Raw genomic sequence first — 20,511 nt, 5'->3', positions numbered from 1 at the left:
ACTCACCCATGATGGAGTCGGAGCCGTTGGCGGGGGGCGTGCAGGACGAGGAGCTGTAGTGGTTGGAGCCCCCGGCGCGGTGGAAGGAGGACATCGGGGGGAGGCTGGAGCTGAGGTCGCCCGAGGAGTGCGAGGGGTAGCTCTGCAGGAGAAGACACGCCAAGGAGACACCTTCAGAGGGGACAAACCTGCCCGGGAAGCTCTGGAGAAGCTCAAAGCGTGGAGTCAACCAGCCCAGGAAGCTCTGGAGAAGCTTAAATGGTGGATCCACCTCACCAGGAAGCTCTGGAGAACCTTGGATCATGGTCCAACGAGCCCAGGAAGCTCTGGAGAACCTTGGATCATGGTCCAACCAGGCCAGGAAGCTCTGGAGAAGCTTAAATGGTGGATCCAGCCTCCCAGGAACCTCTGGAGAACCTTGATTCATGATCCAACCTCACCAGGAACCTCTGGAGAACCTTGGATCATGGTCCAACCTCACCAGGAAGCTCTGGAGAAGCTTAAATTGTGGATCCAGCCTCTGAGGAAGCTCTGGAGAACCTTGGATCATGGTCCAATGAGCCCAGGAAGCTCTGGAGAACCTTGATTCATGGATCCAACCAGCCCAGGAAGCTCTGGAGAACCTTGGATCACGGATCCACCTCACCAGGAAGATCTGGAGAAGCTTAAATGGTGGATCCACCACACCAGAAAGCTCTGGAGAACCTTGATTCATGGATCCAACCTCACCAGGAACCTCTGGAGAACCTTGGATCATGGTCCAACCTCACCAGGAAGCTCTGGAGAAGCTTAAATTGTGGATCCAGCCTCTGAGGAAGCTCTGGAGAACCTTGGATCATGGTCCAAGCAGCCCAGGAACCTCTGGAGAACCTTGGATCATGGATCCAACCCAGCCAGGAAGCTCTGGAGAAGCTCAGCCCCTGGACCCGAGCCCTGGAGGTCCCCCCGGCGGTCCCAGGTGGCTCACCAGGCGCTCGTGGGGGTGGAGGCTGCAGTAGCTGCTGGACTGGGGGATGTGAGAAGAGTTGCCCAACATGCCCCCGTAGCCGGGCTGGTTCATGGCGCTGGACGAGCTCCAGGGGTCGCTGCTGTGGTGACCATCTAGGAGACGAGAAGAAGAAGAGCGGGGGGTGGCTCCTTGGAGCTTCAGAAGAGCCTCCAGGTCCTCCTAACGCCCTCCATGACCTTCAAGGTCCTTCCAACCCAACCCCTTCCATGACCTTCAAGCTCCTTCCAACCCCTTCTACGAGTCTCTAACCCTCAAGGTCCTTCCAACCCAACCCTCTCCATGAATCTCTGGTCTTCAAGCTCCTTCCAACCCCTTCTATGAGTCTCTGATCTCCAAGGTCCTTCCAACCCAACCCCTCCATGATCTCCAAGCTCCTTCCGACCCCTTCCATGATCTTCAAGGTCCTTTCAACCCATTCCATGATTCTCTGGTCTTCAAGGTCCTTCCAACCCATCCCATGAGTCTCTAACCTTCAAGGTCCTTCCAACCCAACCCAGTCCACGATTCCTTGACCTCTAAGGTCCTTCCAACCCCTTCCATGATCTTCAAGCTCCTTCCAACCCTTTCTATGAGTCTCTGATCTCCAAGGTCCTTCCAACCCAACCCCCTCCATGACCTTCAAGCTCCTTCCAACCCCTTCTATGAGTCTCCAACCTTCAAGGTTCCTCCAACCCCACCCCTTCCACGACTCCTTGACCTCCAAGCTCCTCCAGCCCCCCGTGAAGCCCCTCCCGGGCAGGTTCTTCTCACCTTGCATGAAGAAGGAGCTGGGGAAGGTGCCGCCTGCTGCTTTGGAGGACGGGTAGCCCGGGGACTCTCGGTTGTAGTCGGCCGTGCTGGCCGAGGGCGCGTAGACCTGAGGAGGAACGAGACCTCTTAGAACCTCCGGGACCTCCAAATCGAGAAGAACCCTCCGCTTTGGTCTTCGCGTGGTCACCAAAGGTCTCAGGAGGGTCACCAGGAGGGAGGTTCTCCACCTGCTTCGGGGGCATCAACGGGGATGAGGTGGAGACTGGGCTGGAGGAGGACCTGGGGGGGTGGAGAAGGACCTGGGGGGGTGGAGAAGGACCTGGGGGGGTGGAGAAGGACCTGGGGGGGTGGAGAAGACCTTGAGGTCTCCTCCAGGACCCAAAACGTGAGGGTTTTGGGGTTAAATCCCCGATTTTTGGTCTCCGGAGGAGCAAAACGATGAGTTTTTTCACCAAAAAAGCAACCGAAGAGCCTCCAAAGTGTCTTCTGCTCAAGGATTTGGGGTCTGAGATGTTCCTCAGCTGGAGGAACCTCCTCGTTCCGTCTCCAAACGGAAGGTGGTCACCTCCTGGCTGGACAAGCATCACCAGGAGAAGAAGGAGGGGGTTGTCCTCCTAAGCCCGCCCCCACCCCGGGGTCCTCCCTCCAGTTGTGGAGCCTCCGGAGCTTCTGGAGGTGGCGGTGGAGACACCAGAAGGGCTGGAGAAGCTTTCTGAGCGGCTTGAAGGTCCTTCCTGCTGCCTCAGGAGCTCCGAGGTGGCCTCAACCATCTCCAGGGATGGAGAAGACCGAGCGTCCTGCTTTTTCTTTCCAGCAGAAGCCCAAATTCTCCTCGTTGAAGCCACTAAAGGACCTTCCCCCCCTCCTTCTTCTCCGTTTCCGCTGGCCGAGCTCTGATTTCATCCAGATGTTGAGGAGGAGAAGAAGAAGGAGAAGAAGGAGGAGGACGCGGGGGCTGCCGAGCCCGGAAGGAAGCGTCCCACCCACCACCACCTCGCGCTGGACCTGCCAACGTTCTCAACGAGAACCAGATGGTGGTTTCAGCCCCGGCTTTCATCCTCCCCCCGCTCCAAAAGGGGCCTGGAAGCTCCGGCGTGGCCTTCAAAACCTTGAGTGAAACCAGATGTGGCCACCAGGCAGCTGGAAACCAACCCCCTCCCCCTCTTTTCCTTCTCCTCCACCTCCTCGGGGCTCCGGGAGGTCCCGTGGAGAAGTTGAGGGCTTCTCAGCACCTCCAGGTGGCTCCTCAGCCACCTCCGAGGAGGAGGAGAAGGTGGGAGTCGATGTTCTTCCAACCCCAAGGAGCTTTTGGCTCCATCTGCTTCTCTGGAAGAGGCCCCGGAGGTGTCTCCATGTCTAGAAGACGAGGTAGACGTTCCACTCGGGATTGGAGGGAGCTCCGAGGGCTTCTCCAACCTTCCTAACCGCCCCGTTTCTCCTCCTTGAGGACCTCAAAGGTCCTTCCGGGAGGCCCAACCTCAAGGATTCCACCACTCTCTGGTTTAGAAGACACGATAGGACCATCTTGGAGACCTTCCTCCCCTCTTAGAGACCTTTTACCCCTCTTGGAGACCTTCCCCCCCTTCAATATCACCAAGGAGGCCCTCGAAATCGACTCTTTTCGAGGTGGAACCCCACGATCTCATCCTTCTCCTGGTTCTCCACCCCCCCAGCCTGGTTTTTCTTCTTCTCCAAGCCCCGTCGGCTCCTCCAAAGCAGCCGAAATGGCTTCCAGATGGTCCTCCAGGACTTCAAAGGAGAAGGAGGAGGGGAAGGAAACGAGGAGAAGGCTTTGGTTTCTCTCCAGCTTGATGAGGTCATCGGGGACGGTGGAGAAGTTGGAGCTCAGCGCTTGGGTTTGGAGGACAAGGAGGAGGAGGAGAAGGAGCTGGAGAAGGAGGGAAGGGGTTGAGGGATCTGAGGGGGGTTGGAGAAGATGAGAAGGACCTCGAGAAGGACCTTGAGGAGGAGCTGGAGGACGAGGGAAGGGGTTGAGGGATCTGAGGGGGGTTCCTGGAGCCTCAGAAGATGAGCAGGAGATGGGAAAAGGGGTTTCTACAGGAGGATCTGAAGGTTCTCCAGGGTTGGATGGAAAATCCAGAAAGTTCTCGCCCTCAAAATTATGGAAAGGAGGGAAATGAAAAAATGAAGATGAGAAGAAGTTGGAAAGAGCAAAAATTGGGGAAAAATCTGAGGGGGAAGGAAAAAAATCCGAGGGGGAAGGAGAAAAATTCAAGGGGGAAGGAAAAAAAAATCTCCGAGGGGGAAGGAAAAATCTCTGAGGGGGGGAGGAAAAAAAATCTGAGGAGAAGGGAAAAAAAAATCTGAGGGGGAAAGAAATTTGAGGGGAAAAAAATTTGATGGGAAAAGGGGGAAAAAATCTGAGGGGGAAAAAAAATCTGAGGGGGAAGGAGAAAAATCTGAGGGGGAAAAAAATATCTGAGGGGGAAAAAAAAATCTCCGAGGGGGAAGAAAAAAATCTCTGAGGGGGGGAAAAAAAAATCCGAGGGGGGAAAAAAAAATCTGAGGGGGGGGAAAAAACCGAGAGGAAAAAAATCTGAGAGGAAAAGGGGGAAAAACCTGAGGGGGGAAAAAATCCGAGGGGGAAAAAATCCGAGGGGGAAATGGGGGAAAAATCTGAGGGGAAAAAGGGGGAAAATCTGAGGGGAAAAGGGGGAAAATCTGAGGGGAAAAGGGGGAAAAATCTGAGGGGGGAAAAAATCCGAGGGGGAAAAAATCCGAGGGGGAAAAAGGGGGAAAATCCAAGGGGAAACGGGGGAAATTTTGAGGGGAAAAAGGGGGAAAATTTGAGGGGAAAAATCTGAGGGGAAAAGGGTAAAATTTGAGGGGAAAAAGGGGGAAAAATCTGAGGGGAAAAGGGGGAAAAATCTGAGGGGAAAAGGGGGAAAATCTGAGGGGAAAAGGGGGAAAATCTGAGGGGGAAATTTGAGGGAAATGGGGGGAAATTTGAGGGAAATTAGAGAGATTCAAGGGAAACGAGGGGGAAATTTGAGGGAAACGGGGAAATTTGAGGGAAATGGGGGGAAATTTGAGAGAAATTAGAGAGATTCAAGGGAAACGAGGAGAAATTTGAGGGAAACGGGGAGGAATTTGAGGGAAATTAGAGAGATTCAAGGGAAACAGGGAGGAATTTGAGGGAAACAGGGGGGAAATTTGAGGGAAACGGGGGGGAAATTTGAGGGAAACGGGGGGAAATTTGAGGGAAATTAGAGAGATTTAAGGGAAATGGGGAGGAATTTGAGGGAAACGGGGAGGAATTTGAGGGAAACGGGGAGGAATCTGAGGGAAACGGGGAGGAATCTGAGGGAAACGGGGAGGAATCTGAGGGAAATTAGAGAGATTCAAGGGAAACGAGAAGAAATTTGATGGGAAGGGGCGAGATTTGAGGGCAATCAGCCCCCAAAAAGGTCCAAATATTCCTTTTTTCCCAGGAAATCCTCTTGTTTGCAGCCGGCGCTGGAATTTCTCGGCGCCCCCGAAGCTTAATGGGAACCAGAGCGAGGGCGAAACAGGAACCGAACGATTCCTCCTCCTAATTTCCTGCCCCCGGGGCGTCGCCTCCTCCTTCTCCGTGCGGGAAGAAAAAGCGAGATAAGCCGGTTTTGATAGCGTTTTCCCAGCGATTTCAGCCCGAGGGGATCAAATTTGACCCCAAATTCCCTCGTTATTTCAATTTGGAGCCTCAAACCCCCTCCGAAGTCGCAAGCGGAAGAGCCACGAGGGCAAGAATCACGTCAAGAAGAGGAGGGAGAGCGAGATCGATGAATATTAATATCAATTATTGATTAAGAGCCACCTATTATGGATTAAGAGCCACCTATTATGGATTAAGAGCCACCTATTATTAATAGTGACCTATTATCAATCAATAGCCACCTATTATCAATTAACAGCCACCTATTATGGGTCAATAGTCACCTATTATGGGTCAATAGCCACCTATTATGGGTCAATAGCCACCTATTATCAATCAACAGCGACCAATTATGGATTAATAGCCAACTACTATCAATTAAGAGTCACCTATTATTAATAGCGACCTATTATCCATCAATAGCTACCTATTATCGATCAATAGCCACCTATTATCAATCAATAGCCACCTATTATCGATCAACAGCCACCTATTATCGATCAACAGCCACCTATTATCGATCAACAGCGACCAATTAAGGATCAATAGCCACCTATTATGGATCAATAGCCACCTATTATCGATCAATAGCCACCTATTATCGATCAATAGCCACCTATGATTAATAGCAACCTATTATGGATTAATAGCCACCTATTATCAATTAATAGCCACCCGCTATCAATCAATAGCCACCCATTATCAATCAATAGCCACCCATTATCAATCAATAGCCACCCATTATTAATAGTGACCTATTATCGATCAAGAGCCACCTATTCTCAATAAATAGTGACCTATTATCGATTAATAGTGACCTTTTATCAATCAATAGCCACCTATTAGTGATTAATAGCCACCTATTATCGATCAAGAGCCACCTAGTATCGATTAATAGCCACCTATTATGGATCAATAGCCACCTATTATGGATCAATAGCCACCTATTACTGATTAACAGCCACCTATTACTGATTAATTGCCACCTATTATTAATAGCGACCTATTATTGATCAACAGCGACCTATTATTGATTAATAGCCACCTATTATGGGTTAATAGCCACCTATTCTCAATAGAGCTCTATTATTGATTAATAACAACCTATTATGGATCAAGAGCCACCTATTATGGGTTAATAGCCACCTATTCTCAATTAATAGCCACCTATTCTCAATTAAGACCCACCTACTCTCAATTAAGACCCACCTACTCTCAATTAAGACCCACCTACTCTCAATTAATACCAATCTTTTCTCAATCGAGCTCTATTATTGATTAATAACGACCTATTATCAATCAATATCCATGAACAGCAATCGATCGGTATCAATGCAGCTCTCTATCCGCTCTTTTCTCTTCATTAACAGTAATTAACAGGTTGCAATACCCGATTTTAGTCTCTATAGGGGGTTGTTTTAGGGAGAGACTGGGACGCCACGAGGTTTATTGGATCGAGAGAAGAAAATGTATCGGTTTCTAGGGATCTTTTCCGATAAAAACGGGGTTATTGGAGAGGAATGTGTTGATTGATTCCATAGAGTCACTATAAATCAATTTATTTGTAATATATCCCCATATAGATCTCAATTGCTTTGCCGTACAACCCCACAGACCCCGATTTCTTTGAGCTAAATCCCCGTATATATTGATTTAGTCGCCATCTAGCCTATAGACAGCGATTTAGTGGGGCGAGAGCCCTATAGAAACCTTTATTTTAAGTATATATTCATATATATTCATTTAATTGAACTCTATTCCTATATAAATTCATTTAATTGAGCTCTATTCCTATATAAATTCATTTATTCCAGCTCAATCCCTATATACATTGATTTATTCCAGCTCAATCCCAATATACATTGATTTATTCCAGCTCAATCCCAATATACATTCATTTATTTGATCTCTATCCCTACATATATTGATTTATTCCAGCTCAACCCCTATATATATTGATTTATTCCAGCTCTATCCCTACATATATTGATTTATTCCAGCTCTATCCCTACATATATTGATTTATTCCAGCTCTATCCCTACATATATTGATTTATTCCAGCTCTATCCCTACATATATTGATTTATTCCAGCTCTATCCCTATATATTGATTTATTCCAGCTCTATCCCTATATATATTGAGTTATTCCAGCTCTATCCCTATATATATAGATCTATTCCAGCTCAACCCCAATATATATAGATTTATTTGATCTCTATCCCTATATATATTGATTTATTTGATCTCTATCCCTATATATATTGATTTATTCCAGTTCTATCTCTATATATATTGATTTATTTGATCTCTATCCCTATATATATTTATTCCAGCGCTATCCCTATACATATAGATTTATCCCAGCTCTATTTCTATATATATTGACTTATTTGATCTCTATCTCTATATATATTGATTTATTCCATCTCCATCCCTACATATATTGATTTATTCCGGCTCAATCCCTATATATATAGATTTATTCCACCTCTGTCCCTACATATATTGATTTATTCCAGCTCAATCCCAATATATATTGATTTATTCCAGCTCTATCCCTATATTGATTTATTCCAGCTCAACCCCTATATATATTGATTTATTCCAGCTCTATCCCTACATATATAGATTTATTCCAGCTCTATCCCTATATATATTGATTTATCCCAGCTCTATCCCTACATATATATTGATTTATTCCAGCGCTATCCCTATATATATTGATTTATCTGATCTCTATCCCTACATATATTGATTTACTCCAGCTCTATCCCTATATATGTAGATTTATTCCAGCTCAACCCCAATATATATAGATTTATTTGATCTCTATCTCTATATATATTGATTTATTTGATCTCTACCCCTACATATATTGATTTATTTGATCTCTATCCCTATATATATTGATTTATTTTATCTCTATCTCTATATATATTGATTTATTCCAGCTCTATCCCTATATATATAGATTTATTCCACCTCTATCCCTATATATATTGATTTATTCCAGCTCAACCCCTATACATATTGATTTATTTGAGCTCTATCCCTCTATATATAGATTTATTCCACCTCTATCCCTCTATATATTGATTTATTTGAGCTCTATCCCTCTATATATTGATTTATTTGAGCTCTATCCCTCTATATATTGATTTATTTGATCTCTATCCCTCTCTATATTATCTCTTTATTCCAGCTCTATCCTTTTCCTGCACAAACACCGCTCTATAGGGGTATTTTTAGCTATACGCACATATTCATCCTTTTCTATCAGCTCCACCCCTCGATATTTAGGTTTTTTCCCGTTAAATCCCCTCTACCTCTATTTTTCTATCAAAACCCCCTATATATCTATATTTATTTCCCTCTAACACCCTATATATGCTTTTATTCCAGCTAGACCCCTATATATTTACCTTTAGCTCCCATTTAGCCCTAGAGACGCAGCTTCATTTCACTGATATATATAATTTTATATTAAATAGTCCCCTATATACATCATTTTTTATATATATAATTATATATAGGGGTTTATTCTCTCTATACAACCACAAATTTATTCTCTATATATATTGATCCACTTCTATATATTGATCCACTTCTATATATTGATCCACTTCTATATATTGATCCACTTCTTATATATATTGATCCACTTCTATATCAATTAAATTCTATCTCGATTCCATTATAGATTTAATTATATATCAATCAAATTAGATCTCGAGTCAATTATTCCTCCGTTAAATCATATATTAATTCATATATTGAGATATAATGGAATTAAGATCTAATTTAACTGATAAATAATCGAATCTATAATGGAATCAAGATCTAATTTAACTGACCCATAATTAAATCAATATATAAATGAATTGATATATAATCAATATATAATTGAAGAGACATATAGTTGATGCATAATTGATATCAATATATAATGAGATCGATATAATCAAGATATAAATGAATCAAGACATAAATGAATTGATATATAATCAAATCGAGATATAATTAAGCTGATAATTGAATCAATACATAAATGAATTGAGATATAATTAAACTGATAGATAATTGAATCAATACATAAATGAACTGATATATAATTGAATTGAGATACAATTAAGCTGATAATTGAATCAAGATATAATTGAATCGAGATATAATTTAACTGATATATAATTGAATCGAGATATAATTAAGCTGATAATCGAATCAAGACATAAATGAATTGATATATAATTGAATTGACATATAATTAAACTGATACAGAACTGAATCGATTAAGAATTGAATCAATATGTAAACAAATCAATTAAGAACTGAATCAATATATAAACGAATCGATTAAGAACTGAATCAATATAGAAATTAATTGATCTATAAATGAATCGAGACATCATTGAAGCGAGATATAATTTAATTGATAGAGAATAGAATCGATATAGGATTTAATTGATATAGAAGCGATATAGAAATTAATTGATATAGAATAGAATCGATATAGGATTTAATTGATATAGAACAGAATCGATATAGAAATTAATTGATATAAAATAGAATCGATATAGGATTTAATTGATATAGAACAGAATCGATATAGAAATTAATTGATATAGAATAGAATCGATATAGGATTTAATTGATATAGAACAGAATCGATATAGAAATTAATTGATATAGAATAGAATCGATATAGGATTTAATTGATATAGAACTGATATAGGATTTAACTGATATAGAACTGATATAGAAATTAACTGATATAGAATCAATATAGAAATTAATTGATATAGAATAGAATCGATAGAGAAATTAATTGATATAGAACAGAATAGATAGAGAAATTAATTGATATAGAACAGAATAGATAGAGAAATTAATTGATATATAATTTAACTGATAGATTAATTGAGATGTAATCTAAGTGATACAGAATCGAATCGCTATAGAACTTAATTAAGATGTAATTTAATTGAGTTTGAGGTATAATTTAACAGATAGAGAGTTTAATTGAGAGATAATTTAACTGATATCGAAACGAATTGATAGAGAATTGAATCGATATCGAAATGAATCGATACAGGATCCATCTTATCTCTAACTGAACCCATAGAGAACTTGACTTAGCTCGAAATTAATTGCTAAAGAACTTCGTTTAGCTCGAAATTAATTGCTGAAGAACTTCGCTTCCCTCTCCTTGAGCCTCCACGTCCTTCCGAAATCTCTTTATCCCCAAATTCCCACCTGGAGAAGAGCTCGGAGCTTCCACCTCCCCGTTGCCACCTCCGAGAAGGTTCTTGGTGGCTTCCTGGGAGCCGAGACGCGATGGCGGAGAGCTCGGCGCCGGCTCCCAACTCCACGAGGACTCCGGGAAGGGCCGAGAAGCTGGAAGGCGACCGGGAGAAAAGCTCCTCGAGGTCCAACTGGGAAGTTCTGGGCTCCGACCTCGCGGGGAACCCAAGAAGTGGAAGAGTCGCCGCGCACCGAGGCCCAAAAACCCAGAAAACGTCGCTTCTGGGGGGGGTTCGTTCATCCAAATCCAAAAATTTACGGAAAAATCAAGGAAAACTCACCGATTCCCCAAATTCAACGCAACGAGGAGGCGACGGGGGGGTTGGACACGAGCCCCTCGGCTTCACCGGCTGAAACGGCCCCCGGATCCCTTTTTCCTCCGCGGTTTCCAGGGAATTTGGGCTGCTTTGTTGCCGGGTTCCAGCCCAATTTAACGCCGCCTTCGTTTCTTTCCCAGTTTTTTTTTTCCTTCCATCGGAGGTTCCCTCGCCGCCAAGCCCTTCGGCAGCGACACCAAAGAGTTAACGGCACCGACCGCTCGCTCGCTCCTCAAAATCCAGCTGGAAAAGCAGCCGCTTCGCCACTTTGCCTTTATTTTCCACCTTTTTGCCTTATTTCCCCCCTTTTTTCCCTTATTTTCCCCCCCTTTTCCCTTATTTTCCCCCCCTTTTTCCCTTATTTTCCCCCTTTTTCCCTTATTTTCCCCCTTTTTCCCTTATTTTCCCCCCCTTTTCCCTTATTTTCCCCCCCTTTTTCCCTTATTTTCCCCCTTTTTCCCTTATTTTCCCCCCCTTTTCCCTTATTTTCCCCCCCTTTTTCCCTTATTTTCCCCCTTTTTCCCCCCTTTTTCCCTTATTTTCCCCCCTTTTTCCCTTATTTTCCCCCTTTTTCCCTTATTTTCCCCCTTTTTCCCTTATTTTCCCCCTTTTTTTTCCTTATTCCCCTCTCTTTTTTCCTTATTTCCCCCTCTCCTTTTTTTCCCTTATTTCCCTCTCCTTTTTTTTCCCTTATTTCCCCCCGTCCTTCTTTCTTCCCTTATTTCCCCCCTTTTCTTTCCTTATTTCCCCCCTTTTCTTTCCTTATTTCCCCCCTTTTCTTTCCTTATTTCCCCCTTGTTTCCCTTATTTTCCCCCTTATTTCCCCCCTTTTCTTTCCTTATTTCCCCCCCTTTCTTTCCTTCTTCCCCCCTTTTTCCTTATTTTCCCCTCTTTTTTCCTTCCCCCCCTTTTTCCTTATTTTCCCCTCTTTTTTCCTTATTTCCCCCCTCTTTTTTCCTTATTTCCCCCCTCTTTTTTCCTTCTTCCCCCCCTTTTTCCTTCTTCTCCCCTTTCTTTCCTTCTTCTCCCCTTTCTTTCCTTATTTCCCCCCTTTCTTTCATTATTTCCCCCCTTTCTTTCCTTATTTCCCCCCTTTCTTTCCTTATTTTCCCCCCTTTTTCCCTTATTTTCCCCCCTTTCTTTCCTTCTTCCCCCCTCTTTTTCCCTTTTCCCCCCTCTTTTTTCCTTATTCCCCACTCTTTTTTCCTTATTTTCCCCTTTTATTCCTTATTTCCCCCCTTTCTTCCTTATTCCCCCTCTTTATTCCTTATTCCCCCCTCTTTATTCCTTATTTCCCCCCTTTCTTCCTTATTCCCCCTCTTTATTCCTTATTCCCCCCTCTTTATTCCTTATTTCCCCCCTTTCTTCCTTATTCCCCCTCTTTATTCCTTATTCCCCCCTCTTTATTCCTTATTTTCCCCTTTTTTTCCTTATTCCCCCCTTTTTTCCCCCTTTTCCTTATTTTCCCCCTTTTTTTCCCTTATTTCCCTCCCTTTCTTCCTTATTTCCCCCCTTTTATTCCTTCTTTTTCCCCTTTTCCCCCCTTTTTTTCCCCCTCTCTTTTCCTTATTTCCCCCCTTTTTTCCTTATTTCCCCCTCTTTTTTCCCTTATTTCCCCCCTTTTCTTCCCTTCTTCCCCCCCTTTTTTTTTCCCTCATTCCCCCCCCTTTTTCCCTCATTTTTCCCTCTTTTCCCCCCCGACAGCCGCTTTTAAGCCTCATTTTGTCGATTCCGCCGGGAAAACTCAGCTTTTCGCTGCCGGAGGGACCACCGAAAGGGGAAAAAACCACGGAATTTCCAACTTTTTTCGTGGATTGAAGGGAGGGGGACAAGTTTGGACGCTCCGAGGCGCCGCTGGGAATAAGAACCAGGTTTTCCGGACCCGCCGTGGGAACAATGCCGGCACCAAATTCCCTCGGGAAGCTTCTCCCCCTCCCTCTTCTTCCTCAAGCGGCGTCGGAGCCGCTTTCCGGGAATTTTTTACGCTCACGGATTGGGGTTGGGTGGATTTTTACCTTCTGGAATGCAGAAAAAAGGGGGAAAACCTCGGATTGGGAGGCGGAGATGGGATCTTCCCGACTTTTTAAGCTGCGGGGCCAACATTCCAGCTGGAAAAGAGCCTTCCGGACAACAAGCTCGCTGCCAACCGAGCCGCTCCCTCCGTTTTCCGGGCTCCAAAAGCCACAAAAAGACGGAAAAATACCCCTCCAATCCCACCCAACCCTCGGAAAACGGCGCTTTGAACCCCAAAAATCTCGGAACTTGCTCCTCCGAGGAACTTTTTGGCCTCGAAAGCCACACGGGGAACGTCGGGAAGAGCCGAAGCTCTTTGGAAAGGGGAGAAACGACTCGAATCGAGGGGAGAAAAGTAAAATTCCCGAGTATTTACGTGAAATCACAGCGAATTCCGTGCTTTTTCCTGGCTGTATTCCCAGTTTCCACCCCCCCTCGGCCTTCATGGCGAGCTCAGGAGAACATTCCCACCCGATAAATGGCTCTAATCCAAATTAAATCCTGATTATCCGCTTCCATCCCAGCCGGATGAATCCCAACCGCAAAAAAAAACCAGGATAAAGCCTTCGCTTCATCCCCAAACTCCGTTTATCCGGAGATAAACGGCAAAGAACTCAAAGCCGAGTTTTTTTTCCTCCTCCTGGCGCATCCGAATGTTGTTTAAGCAAAAAATTCCCTTCCCAATCTCCTTTTTTAAGGTTTTTCCACCTCATTTTTCCAGAAAAAGAGGAAAATCAGAGCTTAAAAAGCAGAATAAAGGCTCGTTGGGCTTCTCCAAACCCACTTTTTGCGGGGATGGAGCTGGAGGGAAGGGGGTTGGAGGCCGGACTCGAGCAAATCCGTAATTTTTTTCGGGAATAACACCACGGGAGCGAGAAAAAAGCAAGAGATGGAGCCCCAGGAGGGAAGATTTTCACGCCCGGGTGATGCAAAGGGCTGTGGTTCTAAGCAGCGACACCACTGGAAGAGGGAAAATGGGTTCGGAACGCGACAAAATGGGTCAAAAAGGCAAAAAAATGGTTCAAAACGTGACAAAACGGGCCCAAAATGCAGAAAAATGGTTTGAAATGCGACAAAATGGGTCCGAAACGCCACAAAATGGGTTCGGAAAGAGCGGAAATGGGTCCAAAAAGAGCAGAAATGATTCCAAATTGCAACAAAATGGGTCCAAACACCACAAAATGGGTCTGGAAAGAGTGGAAACGGGTCCAAAGTGCCACTAAATGGGTCCGAAATACCACAAAATGGGTTCAGAAAGACGAGAAATGGGTCCAAACTGCAACAAAATGGGTCCAAACACCACAAAATGGGCCCAAAATGCCATAAAATGGGTTCAGAAAGAGCAGAAATGGGTCCAAACTGCAACAAAATGGGTCCAAAGCGCCACAAAATGGGGCCAGAAAGAGCGGAAATGGGTCCAAACTGCAATAAAATGGGCCCAAAATGCCACAAAATGGGCCCAAAATGCCACAAAATGGGCCCAAAATGCCACAAAATGGGCCCAAAATGCCACAAAATGGGCCCAAACGCCACAAAATGGGCCCAAAACGCCACAAAATGGGTTCAGAAAGAGCAGAAATGGGTCCAAACGCCACAAAATGGGTCCAAAACGCCACAAAATGGGTTCAGAAAGAGCGGAAACGCGTCCGGAATGCCACAAAACGGTTCAGAAAGAGTGGAAATGGGCCCAAAATGCCACAAAACGGGCCCAAAACGGGCCCAAAAGAGCAGAAACGGGCCCAAACTGCAACAAAATGGGTCTGAAATGCCACAAAATGGGTCCAGAAAGAGCGGAAACGGGTCAAAATGCCACAAAATGGGTTCAGAAAGAGCGGAAACGGGTCCAAAACTCCACAAAACGGGCCCAAAACGCCACCAAATGGGTTCAGAAAGAGCGGAAACAGGTCCAAACTGCAATAAAATGGGTCCAAACTACAACAAAATGGGTCCAGAAAGAGCAGAAATGGGTCCAAAACGCCACAAAATGGGCCCAAACGCCACAAAATGGGTTCAGAAAGAGCGGAAACGGGTCCAAACGCCACAAAATGGGTCCAAAACCAGAGGAAACGGGCCCAAAAGACCACAAAATGGGTCCAAAGCGCCACAAAATGGGTTCACAAAGAGCGGAAACGGGACTGAAACGCCACAAAACGGGTCCAAACGCCACAAAATGGGCCCAAAAGAGTGGAAACGGGTCCAAACGCCACAAAATGGGTCCAGAAAGAGTGGAAACGAGTCCAAACTGCAACAAAATGGGCCCCAAACGCCACAAAATGGGTGCAGAAAGAGCGGAAACGGGTCCAAACTGCCACAAAATGGGTCCAAATGCCACAAAATGGGTTCAGAAAGAGCAGAAATGGGCCCAAAATGCCACAAAACGGGCCCAAAACGGGCCCAAAAGAGCGGAAACGGGTCCAAACTGCAACAAAATGGGTCAGAAATGCAACAAAATGGGTTCACAAAGAGCAGAAACGGGTCCGAACTGCAACAAAATGGGTCCAAACACCACAAAATGGGTTCAGAAAGAGCTGAAACGGGACTGAAACGCCACAAAATGGGTCTGAAACGCCACAAAATGGGCCCAAAACGCCACAAAATGGGCCCAAAACGCCACAAAATGGGCCCAAAACGCCACAAAATGGGCCCAAAACGCCACAAAATGGGCCCAAAACGCCACAAAATGGGCCCAAAACGCCACAAAATGGGCCCAAAACGCCACAAAATGGGCCCAAAACGCCACAAAATGGGCCCAAAACGCCACAAAATGGGCCCAAAACGCCACAAAATGGGCCCAAAACGCCACAAAATGGGCCCAAAACGAGCGGAAAACCGGTCCGAAACGCCACAAAATGGGCCCAAAGCGCCACAAAATGGGTTCAGAAAGAGCGGAAACGGGTCCAAACGGTAACAAGGGTCCAAAACGCCACAAAATGGGTTCAGAAAGAGCAGAAATAGGTCCAAACGCCACAAAATGGGTCTGAAATGCCACAAAATGGGTCCAAACTGCAACAAAATGGGTCTGGAAAGAGTGGAAACGGGTCCAAACTGCAACAAAATGGGTCCGAAACAACACAAAATGGGTTCAGAAAGAGTGGAAATGGGCCCAAAACGCCACAAAAAGGGTCCAAAAGAGCGGAAATGGGCCCAAAACGCCACAAAATGGGCCCAAAACGCCACAAAATGGGCCCAAAACGCCACAAAATGGGCCCAAAACGCCACAAAATGGGCCCAAAATGAGCGGAAAACCGGTCCGAAACGCCACAAAATGGGCCCAAAGCGCCACAAAATGGGTTCAGAAAGAGCGGAAACGGGTCCCAACGGTAACAAGGGTCCAAAACGCCACAAAATGGGTTCAGAAAGAGCAGAAATAGGTCCAAACGCCACAAAATGGGTCTGAAATGCCACAAAATGGGTCCAAACTGCAACAAAATGGGTCTGGAAAGAGTGGAAACGGGTCCAAACTGCAACAAAATGGGTCCGAAACAACACAAAATGGGTTCAGAAAGAGTGGAAATGGGTCCAGAACGCCACAAAATGGGCCCAGAAAGAGCAAAAACGGGCCCAAAACGCCACAAAATGGGCCCAGAAAGAGCAAAAACGGGTCCGAAACACCACAAAATGGGCCCAAACGCCACAAAATGGGTTCGGAAAGAGCGGAAACGGGTCCAAACGGCAACAAAATGGGTCCAAACGCCACAAAATGGGTTCAGAAAGAGCGGAAACGGGTCAAAACGCCACAAAATGGGTTCAGAAAGAGTGGAAACAGGCCTAAAACGCCACAAAATGGGCCCAAAACGCCACAAAATGGGTCCAGAAAGAGCGGAAACGGGTCAAAACGCCACAAAATGGGTTCAGAAAGAGCGGAAACGGGTCCAAACTGCAACAAGAAGGGTCCAAAACGCCACAAAATGGGTTCAGAAAGAGCAGAAATGGGTGCAAACTGCAATAAAATGGGTCCAAACGCCACAAAATGGGTTCAGAAAGAGTAAAAATGGGTTGGAATCACTACGAATGGGTCCAAAATCACTAAAAATGGGCTCAAACCACTGTGAACTGATTCAGAATCGCTAAGAATGAGGTAAAAAAATCACTAAATTGGGGTTTAAAACACTTCAAAAAGGTTCGGAATCACTAGAAGTCGGTTCAAACCCACGAGAAATGGATCCAAACCCCCTAAATACGCGTCCAAACCCCCTAAAACCGGGTCCCAATCGCTCTTCTCAAGTCTGAATCACTCTTAACCAGGTCCAGACCCCCTAAACCTGGGTCCCAGTCGCTCTTAACCAGGTCCAAACATCCTAAAACCACGTCCCAATCCCTCTAACCGGGTCCAAACCCCCTAAAACCACGTCCCAGTCACTCTTAACCAGGTCCAAACCCCCTAAAACTGGGTCCAAATCACTCTTAACCAGGTCCAAAACACCGTTAACTGCATCCCAGTTGCTCCAAAGCTGGTTCTAATCGCTCTTAACTGGCTCCAAACCCCCTAAAACCAGGTCCCGATCACTCTTAACTAGTTCCAAACCCCCGAGAACAGGGTTCCAATCGCTCTTTTTGGGTCCTGATCCCTCTTAACCGGGTCCAAATCTCCTAAAACCCAGTCCCAATCACCCTAACCGGGTCCTAGTTGCTCTTAACCGGGTCCCAGTCACTTTCAAGTGGTTCTAATCACTCTTAACCGGCTCTTAGTTGCTCTCAACCGGGTCCAAACCCCCTAAAACCAGGTCCCAGTCACTTTTAACCAGGTCCCAGTCACTTTTAACCAGGTCCCAGTCACTTTTAACCAGGTCCCAGTCACTTTTAACCAGGTCCAAACCCCCTAAACTGCATCCCAGTCACTCTAACGGAGTCCAAATCGCTCTTAACCAGGTCCAAACTCCCTAAAACCGGGTTCAACTCCCTCTTAACCGGATCCAAACCCCCTAAAACCGCATCCCAGTCACTCTAAAGTGCTTCTAATCGCTCTTAACCGGGTCCAAGTTGCTTTAATCGAGTCCAAACCCCCTAAACCAGGGTCCCAATCACCCTAAAACAGTTGTAATCGCTTTTAACCAGCTTCTAAGCCCTCTTCACCGAGTCCAAGTCGCTTTTAACCGGGTCCAAACCCCCTTAAACCGCGTCCAGTCACTCTTAAAGCGCTTCTAACCGCTCTTAACCGGGTCCAGAGCCCCTCGAAGTGGTTCTAAACGCTCTTAACCAGCTTCTAATCACTCTTAACCGAGTTCAAGTTGCTTTTAACCGACTCCAGACCCCCTTAAACCGCCTCTCAGTTACTCTAAAGCGCTTCTAACCGCTCTCAACCGGGTCCAAAGCCCCTCAAACCGGGTCCAAAGCCCCTCAAAGCGGGTCCAAAGCCCCTCAAAGCGGGTCCCCCTCGCTCTTAACCGGGTCCCAGTCACTCTAAAGCGCTTCTAAACGCTCTTAACCGGGTCCCAGTCACTCTAAAGCGCTTCTAAACGCTCTTAACCGGCTTCTAATCACTCTTAACCGAGTCCAGACCCCCTTAAACCGCATCCCAGTCACTCTAAAGCGCTTCTAAAGGCTCTTAACCGGGTCCAGAGCCCCCCAAACCGGGTCCAGAGCCCCCCAAACCGGGTCCAGAGCCCCCCAAACCGGGTCCCCCTCGCTCTTAACCGAGTCCCAGTCACACTAAAGCGCTTCTAACCGCTCTTAACCGGGTCCAGAGCCCCTCAAAGCGGGTCCAAAGCCCCCCAAACCGGGTCCCAGTCACTCTAAATCGCTTCTAAACGCTCTTAACCGAGTCCAAGTCGCTTTTAACCTAGTCCCAGTCACTCTAAAGCGCTTCTAACCGCTCTTAAGCGGCTCCAAAGTCCCCCAAAGCGGCTCCAAAGCCCCCCAAAGCGCTTCTAACCGCTCTTAATCGAGTCCAGAGCCCCTTAAACCGCCTCTCAGTCACTCTAAAGCGCTTCTAACTGCTCTTAACCGGGTCCAGAGCCCCTCAAAGCGGCTCCAGAGCCCCCCAAAGCGGCTCCAGAGCCCCCCAGAGCGGGTCCCAGTCACTCTAAAGCGCTTCTAAACGCTCTTAACCGAGTCCAGACCCCCTCAAACCGCCTCTCAGTCACTCTAAAGCGCTTCTAACCGCTCTTAACCGGGTCCAAAGCCCCTCAAAGCGGGTCCAAAGCCCCTCTAAAGCGCTTCTAATCGCTCTTAACCAAGTCCAAGTCGCTCTTAACCGACTCCAGACCCCCTTAAACCGCGTCCCAGTTACTCTAAAGCGCTTCTAAACGCTCTTAACCGAGTCCAGACCCCCTTAAACCGCCTCTCAGTCACTCTAAAGCGCTTCTAACCGCTCTTAACCGGGTCCAAAGCCCCTCAAACCGGGTCCCACTCGCTCTTAACCGAGTCCCAGTCACTCTAAAGCGCTTCTAATCGCTGTTAACCGGCTTCTAATTACTCTTAACCGACTCCAGACCCCCTTAAACCGCGTCCCAGCCCCTCTAAAACGCTTCTAATTGCTGTTAACCGGCTTCTAACCGCTCTTAACCGGGTCCAAAGCCCCTAGAACAGGCTCCCAGTCACTCTAAAGCGCTTCTAATCGCTCTTAACCGGCTCCAAAGCCCCTCAAAACGGGTCCCCCTCTCTCTTAACCGCTTCTAAACGCTCTTAAACCGCGTCCCGGTCACTCCAAAGCGCTTCTAACCGCTCTTAACCGGCTCCAAACCCCCCCAAAGCGGCTCCAAACCCCCCCAAAGCGGCTCCCCCCGGCTCTAAGGGTCCCGGGCGGGGGTGGCCGTTCCCCTCAGGGCTTTTCTCTCACCGCTTTGCCGTCGCAGTAGTACATGAGGGCGGCTCGGGGCAGCCCGTAAGCGCAGTACATGGTCCCGGCCCGGGGCCGTCTCCGTCTCCTCCCCAGCAGCCGCAGCCGCCGCCGCTCCTTTCTCTCAGCCGCCTCCCGCTCCGCATCTCCCCGCGCTCTGCTCCTCCTCCCCCTCCATTGCCCTCCTCCTCCTCCTCCTCCTCATGCAAATCAGGGCGAGACCATCCAGACAAATGGCGGGGGGGGGGGGGGGGGGAGGTGAAAATGGCGGGGGCGGCGCGCGCTCCCCCCTCCCCTTTTCCCGCTTTTTTTTCCTTCCCCTTCACCTGCCATTTTCCCCCTTCATTCACTTTTTTCCCTCTTTTTCACCCCTTTTCCTCCTCCTTCCCCTTTTCTCTTCCCTTTTCCCTCTTTTTCTCGTCTCTTTTGCCTTTTTCCCTTCTATTTTTCCTTCTCTTTTTGCTTTTTTCCTTCTCTTTTTCCCCTTTCCCTTCTCTTTTTGCTTCTTCCCCTTCTCTTTTTCCCCTTCCCCTTCTCTTTTTCCCCTTCCCCTTCTCTTTTCCCCCCTTCCCCTTCTCTTTTCCCCTTCCCCTTCTCTTTTTGCTTCTTCCCCTTCTCCTTTTGCTTTTTTCCTTCTCTTTTCGCCTGTTCCCATCTCTTTTTCCCTTCTTTTTGCCTTTTCCCTT

General features: G+C 46.5%; 1 protein-coding gene across 1 annotated transcript in view; it reads right to left on the bottom strand.

Annotated features, from left to right (window-relative positions):
* Nucleotides 1-6: 6 nt before the first annotated feature.
* Nucleotides 7-20,511, bottom strand: part of LOC138733719 (transcription factor 4-like) — a gene marked incomplete at its 3' end in the record, with an annotated part of 82,174 nt that continues 61,669 nt past the window's right edge. Inside the window, exons 10-12 of the mRNA XM_069881185.1 lie at nt 1,760-1,865; nt 968-1,101; nt 7-142 (exon numbers count right to left, since the gene is read on the bottom strand). Coding sequence (XP_069737286.1) covers nt 7-142; nt 968-1,101; nt 1,760-1,865 — 376 coding nt within the window. The remainder of the gene's footprint in view (nt 143-967; nt 1,102-1,759; nt 1,866-20,511) is intronic.

This window comes from Phaenicophaeus curvirostris, chromosome Z (genome assembly GCF_032191515.1).
Source record: "Phaenicophaeus curvirostris isolate KB17595 chromosome Z, BPBGC_Pcur_1.0, whole genome shotgun sequence".
Classification (NCBI taxonomy): Eukaryota; Metazoa; Chordata; class Aves; order Cuculiformes; family Cuculidae; genus Phaenicophaeus; species Phaenicophaeus curvirostris.
Note: the sequence above shows the minus strand (reverse complement) of the source record. Positions and strands in the feature narration are given on the sequence as shown.